This window comes from Sorex fumeus, unplaced genomic scaffold (genome assembly GCF_029834395.1).
Source record: "Sorex fumeus unplaced genomic scaffold, SorFum_2.1 ptg000128l, whole genome shotgun sequence".
Taxonomy (NCBI): Eukaryota; Metazoa; Chordata; class Mammalia; order Eulipotyphla; family Soricidae; genus Sorex; species Sorex fumeus.
Genome location: NW_026606185.1, coordinates 35,489,612 through 35,503,707, shown reverse-complemented (window position 1 = coordinate 35,503,707; position 14,096 = coordinate 35,489,612). Strand labels below are relative to the sequence as shown.

General features: G+C 45.7%; 1 protein-coding gene across 2 annotated transcripts in view; it reads left to right on the top strand.

Moving 5' to 3' along the window:
• Window positions 1-681: 681 nt before the first annotated feature.
• GAREM1 (GRB2 associated regulator of MAPK1 subtype 1) overlaps window positions 682-14,096 on the top strand; it is a 213,814-nt gene continuing 200,399 nt past the window's right edge. For both annotated transcript variants that reach the window (XM_056138160.1, XM_056138159.1), the window contains exon 1: window positions 682-915. In XM_056138160.1, the coding sequence (XP_055994135.1) occupies window positions 795-915 (121 nt within the window). In that variant the 5' untranslated portion in view covers window positions 682-794. The remainder of the gene's footprint in view (window positions 916-14,096) is intronic.

Sequence of the window (14,096 nt, the reverse complement as noted above, 5' to 3'; positions counted from 1 at the left end):
GGAGCGCCCCCACCCCTACTCCCCCAAGACCACCTCCCCCGCCTCGCCCTCTCCGGACGCGGAGCGAGAAGGCAGCTGGGTCGGTCCCGGGGAGCCCGGGGCCCGGAGGAGGCGCGATCCCCGCCCGGCTCGCAGGCCGGCTCCGCGGCGGGCGCGCTGGGCGCGGGGCCGGGGGCCGGGAGGCGCGCGCGGGCGCGGCGGCGGGCGCTGGCGAGGCTGCAGGGCGCCCGAGCGGTCGGACGGGGGAGCGAGAGGCCGGCGGGCGGCGGCCGGGCCCGGGCGGCGGGGGGCGGTGCGCGGGGCCGGGGGGCGGCGCCGGCCGGCCGGCGGGGGCGGCGTCTCCCCGCGCCGCGCAGGCGTTGCTCGCACCTTGTTGATTAGTCAGTGCCGGGTGCGCTGCTATGGCGCTTCTCAGCCCCGCGGCTCCTCCTCACGCGCGCGCGGCCGAGGGCAGGAGGGCGGAGAGGAGGAGGAGGAGGCGAGCGGGCGGCCGCCGCAGCTGCACAGCCCGAGCCGCCGCAGCCGGCAGCCGCGGCCGGGCGTGAGGGCGCGCGGGGCGCCCCGGCGATGCCCCGCAGCCGCCGCTGAGCTGAGCCGGGCGCGGGCACTCCCCCCCGCCCTGCTCCTCCTCCTCCTCCTCCTCCCCGACCCCGGCACCCCCGCCCCCCACAACCCCCCGGCCCGGCCGCCCCCCGCGCGCCCCAGACCCGTGAGCGCCAGCAGCCCCGGCGCGGGTGGTGCCGGCGGCGGCGGCGGCGGCGGCGGGAGCGCAGGGGCAGAAGGAGGCGGGGAAGATGGACCCGGCGCCCGCGCTGGGCTGCAGCCTCAAGGATGTGAAGTGGAGCCCCGTGGCCGTGCCCCTCGACCTGCTGGTCAGCACTTACCGGCTGCCCCAGATCGCGCGGCTGGACAGCGGTGAGTCCCGCAGTCCGGGCGCGGGCGTGCGCGCGTGTGCCCGGCGGGGTGGGACCGGGTGGGCCAGGGGGGCTCGCCGGCCCGTGGGCGCTCGGCTTGGCCGGGGGCCCCTGCCGCATTGCTCTCCACTCCACCACCCCCGTTCCAGCCGCGGCCGGGGCGCTTGGAAATCAGAGCCTCGCAGTGCCATTCTCTAAGGACGCGAAGAACCAAAATCCACATTGAGGGGGGTGGGGGGAACCTCTGCAGATAGTAATCTCGAGAGGCGAAGAAGGCCCTCCCCACCCGCCTGCAAGAATTACTCAACCTGGGAAACCCTGAAGAGTTCTCTTAAGCAACTTTCTTAGGAAAATAATCGGACTTTGGGTGGCACCCCCTCCCCACCCCATCCCCTTTACTGGATGCTCCCCGTCTCCCCCACCCCCCTCCTCTGCCCCCTACAAAAAGCCGCGGGTTTAAGAGGGGGGAAAAAAAAGCTCCTGGGTGACCATTGGAAGGGATCGCATTTCGCAGCGACCTTTTTATTACAGCTTGTCTGTTTTGTTGAACCGAACTGAAAGTAATTTAGGACTGTGTGTCGAAAATGTTTGGAGCCCAAGTGATGGTATGCTTAAGGTTAATGATTAGCCTAGCGCGTTTCCCAGCTTGGAATAAACTTAAGTCACCCAAACCTATATTGACAGGGAACCTGAGCTCTGAGCTATGAAATGCTTTGAGTTCCTGAAACTGACCGGAAACTAACCCAAATACCCCTCAGCTATTTTCTGCAGCTTGATAACCCGCGAGCACGTAGCGCCGTAGATCGTGTCCAGCGCGTCGGCACCCATCAGTTTGAAAGTTGGGACACGTACACCTAAGGTGGCAGTTCAGTTGGTTTCTTTCTCTTGCGTTCTCCCAGGAACTTCAGTTGATGTCAACTTTTCAGGATTTCAGAGTGTGCAGGAACAAGGCTGTCGTCTTTGGGAGGTACCTGAGCCCAGGCTGGCCGGGGAAAGGCAGAGCTGTGACCACAACACGCCAAGTTGAAGGGGTCATTGAACCAGGAAGGTGGCAGTCCCTAGCCCAAGGATTTGGGTTACTGTTGGAGTGTGTAACTTGAGATGTGTAAACCTCCTAAGAACTAAGAACCCACTCCTTTCTTATTCCTGGGCGTAGATCAGACAGTTGAAGCACTGAGGTGACGAAATACAAGCAGGGAAGTTCAGAGAATCTGGATAACAAATCTTACCTTCCTTGTTACTGTTGCTTGATGAGCTATGGTAGTGTTGGCCATTGAGATGAATTCCGAGGTGTGGGGGGCAGGTGATGCTCCAAATAGTCCTGCTCTGAGTGGGATTGTGAACAGTGTTTCATACTTTACATACCCATTACCTGTAGATCTTACTGTGTTGTCTATATGCATGTGTTTTTATGGTTTTATTTCCTCTTCCACTGTGCATAGTTCTGGGAGCCCCTTTTGACCTTTGGTCATCTCTGCGCTCTCCATCAGAATGTCTGGACTTTCCAGGGAGCGCTGGGGCTTGGTGGCACCCCCTCCAAAAGCTTCATTCAATGGAAAGTTTGAAGAGATTGAGCTGGAGATGCAGACATAACTTTTCGTTTTATTATCCACTGTCGTATCCCCACCATTCATAAAAAGGATCTGAATCAGCAGTGTACGCATCCCACACTTCTTTTTAAAATTAGTACGTGGGTAGCAAGTCTTAACACTGTCCTTTTGTGGAATGATTTTGTTCACTATGTGTAATTCCTTTTAGCTCTTTATTGTAGATTCCTCTTTCTATTACTGCTGAGAATTTAAAATGCTACACTCATATTTAGAATCACAGCAGAATACTGCTTTACACCTTATTTCCTTTTCAACAGTCCCATCTTGTTTAAATATTTTTAAATTGTAGTAACCGCACATTGTTCCGTGGGATGGTTGGATATATTTAAATCTCTAGTCCCCTAGAGTAGACCTGATGCTGTTTCAGACTTTGCCTAAGTTTTGATGTAATAGTCACTTTTGTACGTACATGAATCTGTTTTGTTATATTTGTGCCTTGCTGTTTGTGAATCTTTTTGTTAAGTCCTTAATACACTGTCTTAGAGACTGAAGGTGATAAGCTAACGGGAATTGTGGGAGCCTCACTCTAACCACATTCTTAGAATATTATTATTATTTTTTCTGTCCCCCAGAATATTATTAAGTAACTGAAGAAAAAAATTTTTTTTGCTAGGCCGGATTTGCTCGAGCAGGCACCAGTAATGCCTACATTGTGAGACTTGTTGTTACTGTTTTTGGCATATCGAATATGCCATAGGGAACTTGCAAGGTTCTGCTGTGCAGGCGGGACACTGTTGGTAGCTTGCCGGGCTCTACGAGGGAGATGGAGGAATCGAACCCCAGTTGGCCGCATGCAAGACAAACGCTCAAGTAAATAGATGAACAAAGGGAGGACAGTGCTGCAGTGCTACAGTGTTACACTGGAACGATAGTACAGTTGAGTAGTGGGTTTGCCTTGCATGCATTGGACCCAGGTTTGGTTCCCGGCACCCCATACAGTTCCCTGAACACTGCCAGAAGTTATTCCTAAGTGCAGAGCAAGGAGTAAAGTCTGAACACTTCTGGGAGCCCCCGCCCCAGCTCTCGACCCCCCTCCCAAACAAAACCAAAAATTTTGCTAATTTGATAAGGAAGTGTTTATCAGTTGAGTTTTGGGTAGACTTTAAAAATCAGTCATAGGGACCAGTGGTTAAGGTACAGGCCTTGCATGTCACTGACCCAGTATGATCCCTGGTAACACATGATCCTTTGAGCATCCCTGGGTATATCTTGGAGGCCCCCAGGCACTGTCATTATGACCTAGTAGTCTTGACACTGAGCAGCAACACATCCTCAGGTCCAGATCATCCTCAGATTGATCTGGCCTGATTGGCTGAGAATTTCTGCAAAGGATTCTGGACCTCCTAAGTGTTGCTTCTGACGCTCCCAGCCTCCTCTTCCCCACCACAACCCCCCAAAAAAGTCAGCTGTGGAGTTTGCACTTACTTTTAATTATGTCTCATAGCAATGTTTAGAACTTGCCGCCATACTTATAAATGGCATATGTGAAGTCTTACATTTTATACAGTCTTTAGGTTGTATCTGTTCTTTGGCTGGTTTTAGTAGTGCAGGTACATTTTATATACTCACACCCTATACTTAGACATGAAAGGTAGTCATTTTCCAAATCATTTGTTTTAAGAGACTGGAAGAATTGAAAAACATACCACTGGTTGACATGCCAAGAGAAAACTATTGGTGACTGTTAGGTAATCATTTAAGGTTCTTAAGCATATAATTTCATACCTGTTGATCATTGAATGACTACTATGTGGTGTTAAGGATATAATTTCATGGATATTGATCATTTAATGCCTACTATGTGCTGCTGTGCTTCTAGGCACATGTTCTCTCAAATGGACAGCAACCTCATTTTAAGGATTTCGAGAAATTGAGATTTAGTGAGAAATTGAGTGACATATCTAATATACGGCAGAGTGGAATTTTCAGTGACTTTTTGTTTTATTTTTGGTTTTAGTTTGGGGGCCATACCTGGCTCAGCCACATTTAGGGCATGTGCCTTAACCCCTTACCATCTCTCTGGCCCTGGGCTTTTTTCTTAATGCTGACTTTGGGACTGGTTCAATTCCTAGCACCGTGATCGGGTTTCCTGAGCACCGCTAGGAATGATCCTTGAGTCTGGAGTGGGCTCTGAGTAAAGCCGGCGTACCCCCTGCCAAAGGAGTTTATGTGGGGGCCACAGCTGGCAGTGCCAGGAGACACTCCCAATGGATCACTTGAGGCACCTTGAGGTGCAGGAGAACAAACCTCCTTGCTCCCAAATGCATAGCATGTGCTCTGTTCTTTGAGTCCTCTCTCCGACTTCCGTGAACTGCAGGCCTGTTATCGCAAACTGCACTACGTTGAACTAAACCGGAGTAGGGTGAGACGAAGCCTACCCTCTGCTGTCAGGCTTTCTGAGAACCAGAGGAAAGTCAACATAAAATGGTGTAGACTTCGTATTAAGTGCAAGTCACACCCATCAATTTAGGTAACTGTTTTAACTTCTCGAAAGACTACTGAAAACTATGGAGAGGTTGCATGAAATCTGAGAAAGAAGGAAGTGGACTCCCTGATGTTTGCCATACTTAAAATATTGACTACTGCACAACAGGCAAAGAACTCACCCATTCTCTGCTATGTGCATCACTCTTGAAATGCTAGGTAGAAGATGCATTCAGTGTCTTCAGATTTACCCCAATGGTAAAATCTTTCGTTAAACCGTGGAATTAAGTACAAAACTGGTGCGCCCTTCTGCATTGCCTCGTGTATCTTTCTTGAGATTCAGAACGTACTCTAGGGATTCTTCCCAATGAGGTACTGCTCAGACCTGAGTCTCACCCCAGCCACTGAGGTATATAACATGCAGATCAGATCAGATCAGATAGTTAAACTGGTTGCCAGTCTTCCAAAATGTTGGCTCTAGAACCAGTTTCATGACAATAAGAGGAAGGAGAGAATGCTAATCCTCACCCTTCTCTAGTCCATCCTTATTCAAAACGGGATAGGTAAGAAATTGTTCCTTTGGGGGCTGGAGAGATAGGATAGTGGTAGGGCACTAATTGCCTTGCATGTGATTGACCTGGGTTAGATCCCTGGCCCTCCGTATACTTCCTTCACCTGCCAGGAGTGATTCCTGAGCACCACTGGGTATGGCCCAGCCCCTCTTACCCCGTCATCCCCCCTCCCCCCCTTCGGAAAATAAATTGTTCCTTTTGCCTCTTTACTGTTTTGTCCTGGATTAGCACTGAAGACTTGGTCTATAGCAGAGTTGGGTTTTTCTTTTTTTCAACCCGGGGCCACATAGGCCCCCAGGATATTCCAGAGAGGCCACAGGTAAAAATAGCATAAATGGAGGCTGTGGAATGAGCCTCAGAGCCAACTAGTAGGAGGGGGTGGGGTGGGGGGTGGGGGTAGGAAGGAAACAAGGTCAGGAAGATTCGAGAAAGGTGAGAAAGGTTAAGAAGCACTGGTACAGAGCAGTGTTCTTCAAACACTTTGGCTCCTGTACCTTCTCAGAGAGTCCATAAAACACTGCTCAAAGTAAATTTTTTTTAGCTCATTGATAAAACTTCATCCTAAATTTAGTTGCAAAGATGTATTTTTCAGCATATTCATTTTTTTAAATAGTCATATTAAAGTCTTGTAGGCTCTTTATTTGATTCTCACATCATTTGTTTACCAAAAAAGTGCTTCAATAGCTGTGATTTTTATGCTACCCCCCCCAAGTGTACTATCAGGGGTCTTACTTTCTTTTTTGCCCACAGCATAATGCAGGTTTATCCTTAAAATTCTCTTATAGGTCACCTAAACACTTTCTTTAACAAATTAAAGGCAGAGACTTTTCATTTTATAGCCCCTTTATAATTCCCCCCTCCATTTATTATCCCTACCAAAGGCATACACTTTGTAACCTAGTCTTTTATATTTCCTTTAACCACAGGTTTCTTCGTATTTAAAGACTTCTGGTTGTATATAACGAAGAATTAGGATTTACCCTACTTAGAAAAGGAGTCTTTACCCTTTGCTGAAGTCACTTCTCAACATATATTGGCATTTTTATTTATTCCTTTGTTGGTTGCCTTGAAGCCTAGGGTGGTGTAATTTCAAAAGTTCTGGGCAAGATAAAGCAAATAAATATTTTGCTTTAAACAACACCCCCGCCCTTTTTTTTTTTTTTTTTAAGAAAAATTCCTCCAGGGGTCAGAGCAATAGCACAGTGGGTAGGGCTTCTGCCTTGCTTTTGCCTTGCACGCGGCCAACCGGAGTTCGACCCGGGTTCAATCCCCGGCATCCCATATGGTCCTCCAAGCACCGCCAGAAGTAATTCCTGAGTGCAGAGCCAGGAGTGACCCCTGAGCATTGCTGGGTGTGACCCAAAAAGGCAAAAAAAAAAAAGAAAGAAAGAAAGAAAGAAAGAAAAATTCCTCCAGGGATTTGGCTCAGTGGGAAGGCTTATGCCCTATGTATATGAGTCCTGGATTTGATCTTGGCAAAAACAAGAAACAATTTTGTTTGTTTGTTTGTTTGTTTGTTTTTGGGGCCACACATAGCTGTGCTCAGGACTTACTCCTGACTGTGCTTAGGGATCACTCCTGGTGCCGCCAGAGATCAAATGGTGTGCCTGCCATTGAACTGGGTAGACCTCATGCAAGGCAAATGCCCGACCCGCTGTGTTATCACTGCGGTCCCATAGTTTTTTTTTTTAAATTGGCATGCAGTGACATATTGGCTTCAGGTGTACAACACCATGACTCAGTATTTTATATGTTGTGAAATGGTCACCAGAGTGAATGTAGGTGACCACCCTCCCCGTGCCATGTGACTCCAACCTTGAGCATTTACTCTGCTTTGTGAAGTGGGTAAAGGAGAACTGAGGGGAGGTGGTGAGAGCAGTTTGCATTCTTCCCAGTGGGTGGAGTTGGAGGCGGCTGAGTAGAATGCCCGGTCCGGTCACAGCCTCTGTTTCCCCAGGGTTGTTAGCATTGTGGGAATTCTGGATTAGTGGCCATGCTCTTCAGGCTGTACCACCTGGTGGCCCTGAGACTTGGAATAAGCAGAAACAGGGGTGCCCAGAAGGCATCGAGGCCCCAAGTAGCTGTTCGTATATGTCCGTTTTGTTTCTCTTTCCATGTTTTACCTCGGAAATGAATCCCGGTTCTCAAAATCTCTGTGATTGATTTGTACTTCCAAGTAGATAGATATAATACACATGTTAAAAGAAAGTGTTTTTGTACAGTAAGTTCGACCAAGTCTCAGTCTACGAAGATCAGCTCAACTGGCCTCTTGAGTTATGTCAAGAGGGTACATTTGTCCTGGGTAAGAAGCGGATGACAGTTGAAAGGATACCCGTATCCGTATTTGGGGCCTTGGGGCCTCTGTTTCGTTTTGTGGCCATGTGATCTTCTTGGTCAGGTCTCCTAAGTTCCTTGATTTGTAGTCCTCTCATGAAGAAAAAGAAGAAAAAAAAGAATATGCTTGTCCCTTTATCTCATGGTTATTCTCTTGTTTATTCAATTAGCTAATATTTATTTAGCCTCTATTTATATATTAAGTCCTCTTAAGAGTTTTTTGGACAACAACTCCAAACAAGTCCATGAAAAACCTCTGTCCTCATGGAGGTTACAGTCTTCTGTATCTACTTACTGTGATCATTGGGTGCAATAATACACGTGAAATACATGGAGATCACAGTGATGTCTACCTGTGTCAGGTTGGTACAGTGGAGGCATTGATTGACTGAGGGGGAACATCATAATGTATAATTTACATAACAGAAGTTGACCTAATTACTGTTCGTTTTATTACAGTTATTGAGATAAAGGAGGGAAGTGCTCTCAGATTTCAGTCTCTCTCCTTTGGAGTATTCTGGATTATTGATTTAGTAATTTACATGTTTTCATTTTTTTTTTTTAATGGTGTGAGGTCTATATCGGAGAAAAAGGATTATAAATTAACTCAAGGTTAGGTCTGGAGTGACCAACGCCAGAAGCTAAGAAAGACACTTGGAACTTAATTCAGAGCAACTGGAGTTGGAGGAAATGTTTCTGAGTTACTTGAATGTTTATTTTATCTTTAATTTAATTTTTACTTAGGCATGATTTACAATGTTGTTTATAATTTAGTTTCAAGCATTATAATAGGGCTTCAGGCATACAATGTTCCCACCTCCCATCTTACTGCCCCATGACCCTACCCCTCCACTACTGACCCCAGGGTTTCGTCCCATGCCTCAACTTGAATACCTGACAGGTACACTTTAAAATTTAATTATCATAGTTTGGGTCCTGGGGTTTGAGTAGTGTTGGATCTAGTGGTTTAGATGTATATAAGCCCAATACGCCTGTCCCTTGCTCCTGTGTTACTTCCAGACCTCTTGTTTCTCTCCTCCATTTCTCTCCTTCCTTGGCATTTTTGTTTCTGTTTGTTTTAATACATTCACTTCTACTTTCATTGCATCCATGGTGACTTTCTGAACACCTAGAGTTGCTATGCACAGGTGGGTATGAAAAAGCTCATGAGTATTCTTGCATATACCTTGGACTTGAGTTATTTGCCCATTCCTAATTGGCTCTCCCTGAAACTTATCAGAATGGAGCAGGAGAGCACATTGAAGAAGGCAGTGAATAGCTCTAGTGTTAGATCTAGCGTGTCTAACAAGGCTAGATCGGACAGACTTCCATTAGTTCTCACTTCTTAATTAAGATGACTTGTTTGTTTGTTTGTTTGTTTGTTTGTTTGTTTTTGTGGTTTGTGGGTTTCTTAGGCCATGTCTAGCTATGCTCAGGGTTTACTCCTGGCTCTGCACTCAGGAATTTCTCTGAGCAGTGCTCAGGAAACCATATGGGATGCTAGGGATCAAACCCTGATTGGCCATGTGCAAGGCAAGCACCCTACCTGTTGTATTATCTCTCTAGCCCAAGATGGCAGTTTTTTGGTGGGAAAGTGGGAGTTAGACCATACCCACCAGAACTCAGGAGCTCTACATTCCTGGTCACTCTCAGACATACTTTGTGACCATGTGTTGCTGGGAATTGGACTGGGGGCATCCGCATGCAAGGTAAGCACCTAAATCCCTGGACCAGATCTCCAACCTAACATGGTTGTATTAAAAGTTGTAAATTAATCTCCATGTGGTCAGAAAAAAGATGGACACTTGGTTTATCTGTAAAAGGAAAACTGGTTTGACCATTTTGATGGACTCCATTATAGTTTAAAGTGGGAGTTTGTTAGTCTCTTTTGCTCACTTGGCTGCCTTTTTGAGATAGCACGTTCTTGTAGACCAGCTTGTAAACTCGTTTATTTTTGTTTGAGATTCCTGAGGTGTCTGTCTTTTCACTTACCCAGCTGTAGTTCTAGACGACTCAGAAACTCCTTCCTGTCTTCAGCAAGACCATCAGTCTTAAGAACACCAGTATTACAAGCAACCTGAAAAGTAACTCTGATTGCTAGTTTTATATTATTTTTGTCGTATTTTTTAAAATAGAAACTGCTTGCTAAAATATTTCAAATCTTCTGGGATTGTTGTCAGAGTAGCCATTTCCACATTAAGATGTTCCCCCATATCTCAACCCCTATCTCTACTCCCAATTTTATGAAAAATATTTCCTTGAATTTCAGGTCACAGTATCTAATTTTTTTTTCATTATTCCACAATTTGAAATACAAATGTGACATATGTGAGGCAGTTGGTAAACGTTTAATAAATGAATGAAAATATCTCGGTATTAAAAATTTTAAGGGCTTGGGGACCACAGTGATATTCCAGTGGGAAAGGTATTTGCCTTGCATGCAGTCAACCTGGGTTCGATACCCATATTATCTCCTGTGTGCCAACAGTATGATCCCTGAGTGCAGACCTCAGGAGTAAACACCAAGAAGTGCTGGGTGAACATCTCCCCCCAATACCCCCAAATTTCAAGGGCTAAAATAAAAAATTCAAAGGCCAACACCAGCGAGATAGATGTACAAGCATTAAGGCATACCCCCTGCCTTCATTAATCCCCAGCATCACTTGGTTCCCTTAAGCATTGCTAGGTATAGGCCTGAAGTCCTCTACTGCCACCACAGGTACTGCTGGGTGTAGCCCTGGAGGCCTTCCTAATGTCTTTGGCACTGCTGGGCAGCCCTGCAGTCATGGGTGCTTGCAGTGAAGACCAGGAGTCACCATGAGCACGGGAGAGATAATCCAGAGGTTAAGGCTCTTGCCTTGTCTGCAGCCAACCCCAGTTCAGTCCCCATCACTGTGCATGTTCCCTTTACTCTGCCAGGAGTCTTCTCTGAGCACAGAGCCAGGCGGAGGCCTTAAGCCATATCTGGGCCTTCTGAGCACTGCTTGGGAAATCCCCCGCCATAAATTAATTGACTAATTCCAAGGCCAGTGGGGTGAGAAATTATTTTCTTTTACTGTTTCTTTTCTTGCATGGGGGTTCTCTCCTCCCTCTAGAGAAGGCTGCAATATCTCTTGCCAACATTACCTTTTCTCTTTCCCCTGTTAGACTCCTCTTAAAAAATTGTGGTGCTCAGGATTGAACCTCACACATGCAAGGCAAATGCTCTACCTCTAGTTACATCCCCATTTGTCTCTCCCCTTTCAGTGTTGTTACTTCAAAAAAAATTTTTTTCAAGGCCAAAATATCTGTATTATAACAGCTGTCTATGCCTTCTATAAGTCTGAGTTGGACTTTTATCTTTGTTTCAGTAAAAGTAGTTATATTCTTGAGTAGGGGGGCTGGAAGGTGGTTGGGCCACACCCATTGCTTATCAGTGACTATTCATGGCTCTGTGCTCAGGAGTGACCCCTGACAGTGTGGAGGACCTTATGTGGTGCTGGGGCTAAGATCCAGGATCAGTGGGAAGCATTGGCCAATCCCTGTACTATCTCTATGGTCCTATACTCTTAATTACATAGAGTTTATCTATAAATAGATTATCTGCACTGCACTGTCCTCCCGTTGTTCATCGATTTGCTCGAGTGGGCCCAGTAACATCTCCATTGTGAGACTTGTTACTGTGGTTGGCATATTGAATACTTCACAGGTAGCTTGTCAGGTTCTGCTGTGTGGGCAAGATACTCTTGGTAGCTTGTCGGGCTCTCCAAGAGGGGCAGAGGAATCGAACTCAGGTAGGCTGCATTGGCCGTGTGCAAGGCAAATGCCCTTTTAAATTTACTTCTGGTAATTGCAGCTCATTTTTACATGTCACTTTCTTGTTAGTTCTTTTATACTGGTTTTCAGATGCTTCTCGTACATATTATTTGTAGCAGTGCCACTATATCTTCAATGTTATATGGTCTGGAATGCCTTAAATCTTCAAAAACTAGCCAGCTCTTCTATAATAAAGGAAAGGCCTGATTGAATAGACAGCTATTAACCCATTGTCTCATCATCTTAGGGCACTGGGGATTTTATTTTTTAGCAAAGCAAGCCACATGGGTTTAAATAGTGTTGCAAAACTACGACTACTAATTTAGTACAGTTGTCATCTTCCTAGAATAGCTCTAAGATTGACATGAAACCGTACTTAATCCCAGACAATGAGTTTCCTTTTATGCCATTGCAGGAGTATTACATAGTGGTAAAAGAAGGGAAGAACAATGTTTTCAAGCCCCCCCCCCCTCCAATTCTGTGGATGAATTACTTTATAATTATAGGTCATGTCATTCTAATTGATTCTGCTAATTTTTAAAACCTAGTTTGAAGTATTTAAATACCACTTGGGCTTTGATGGCTTAATGGTTGTTTACTAATTATGGCGTTACTGAATTTAAAATGCAATATTAAGTCTTACAGTGAGGAAGATACTTGTTATTCAGGTTAATATTTAACACGTACAGTAAGTTATTATGATTAGGCCTCATTATAGCTTAGAGGAGAATGTAATTGTCTTTGAGCAGTGCTTATGTTTGTATCCCTGTGAGTATTTAAAATAAATTATGTTATATTGTTTCGTTTTGTTTTTTCACTCAGTAGAGAGAGATTTCCTTGCTCGGAACTTTGTATTTTCTTTTCCTTTTGATAACTGGCTCACTTGGACAGTTCTTCCCTCCCATCTGGGAAGGAGAGTCAAACCTCTGAAGGTAACTGGAAAAGGCGACATGTTTGGTTTTCTGTTTTAAAATATATGGTTATTTTGTAGGCAATTAGGGAGCCAGGTTCTAACATTCCTTCACTTATTAATAAACAGTAGATTAATAAATGCCTTGAGGAAGCCTACTCAGTTATCTGCAGGGCCTCCATCCCCATGGACCTGGGATCCTCACTTTTTCTTGTTTCTTCGAGCCATACTCAGCAGTGCTCAGGGCTTACTCCTGGCTCTTGCTCAGGGATCACTCCTGGCAGGGCTCAAGGGAACCTATGGAATGTAACATGCAAGGCAAATGCCCATCCCACCGAACTATCGCTCCAGCCCCCGAAACTTTCAATGGCTTCTCCCTTCAGTGTCAGTGGACAGGTAAAGGATGGTTGAAACTGAGGAACTAATATATAGTTCAGTATCATTCCTGACCCTTAGTAGCTTAGTGCTCCAAGATCTTCTGTTCTAATCCGTCTCAGGCTAATACTTAAAACAATGCATGATTCTCTTTTGCCTTGGACCCTTGATTCATAAAATAAATAAAGAAGTACCAGACTCAAGTAAAAAAGTTTAGGTATGTCTAGAAGGTACATACCACCTACTTAAAATAAGTAACATAAAGCCTGCTAAGGTTCTGTCAGAGCTTGTTGTAGCTCTTCTTATTCCCCTCACATCTGCTCCCCAACCTCCAGCTCTGAAAATTTAGGCTGGTTTTCTAACCAGTCTAAGACAAACTTGTCCACGGCTTGTAATTTGGAGGATATGACATCCCCTCTCTGGGAGCTGCCCCATTGCCCCATTGCTTTCTGTGGATTCTGATGGGGCCAAAACAACTTTTAAGAATTTAAGAATGCGACAGAAATGGACAGGAATTATATATTCCCCAATTGTGCATTCTCGCCATTCTCCCTCATGCATATGTATGAATTTCCTGAAGAACTATTAGAGTATGTATAGACTTGTTACTTCTCAGTGCTGAGCATAAAACCAGACCTCCTACTTCCTGTCTTTCAAGCTGTTCTCCAGCCTGTTTGGTGGACATCCTTCTCAACTTTACTTGCTTTCAAGCCTATAAAGCCCCTCTTTTCAGTCCTGTGTTTTTTGGAGGACAAAATTCTGGTGTTATCTCCTGTTTATTTTGGTTATGCCTGTTTGGTCACTTGAGAAGATGGGAGCAACAGAGATTAGATAAAAATCAGAATTTTTTTTTTTTTTGCGAACTCATCGTGACCAGGTGTATCAGTTACAGGTAAATTCAGCTCTTCATAATAGGCTTCAATAACACGGACTATGTTTTTTTCATATAAAAAAATCAGAAGGTAGATATGATGTGGCAGATTCAGACTCATGTCTTTCTGTCCTGTCTTCAGCAGGGACTTCATGGTCATTTTTCCCCCCTGGGGTTGAGGGGGTGGGGTGGCAAGTAGGGGCTAGAGAGTGGTACCTGACCTGACAGTGTTCAAGGGACCACAAGGGGTCAGGGTGAAACCTAGGCCCTCTACATGCAAGGCATGAATTC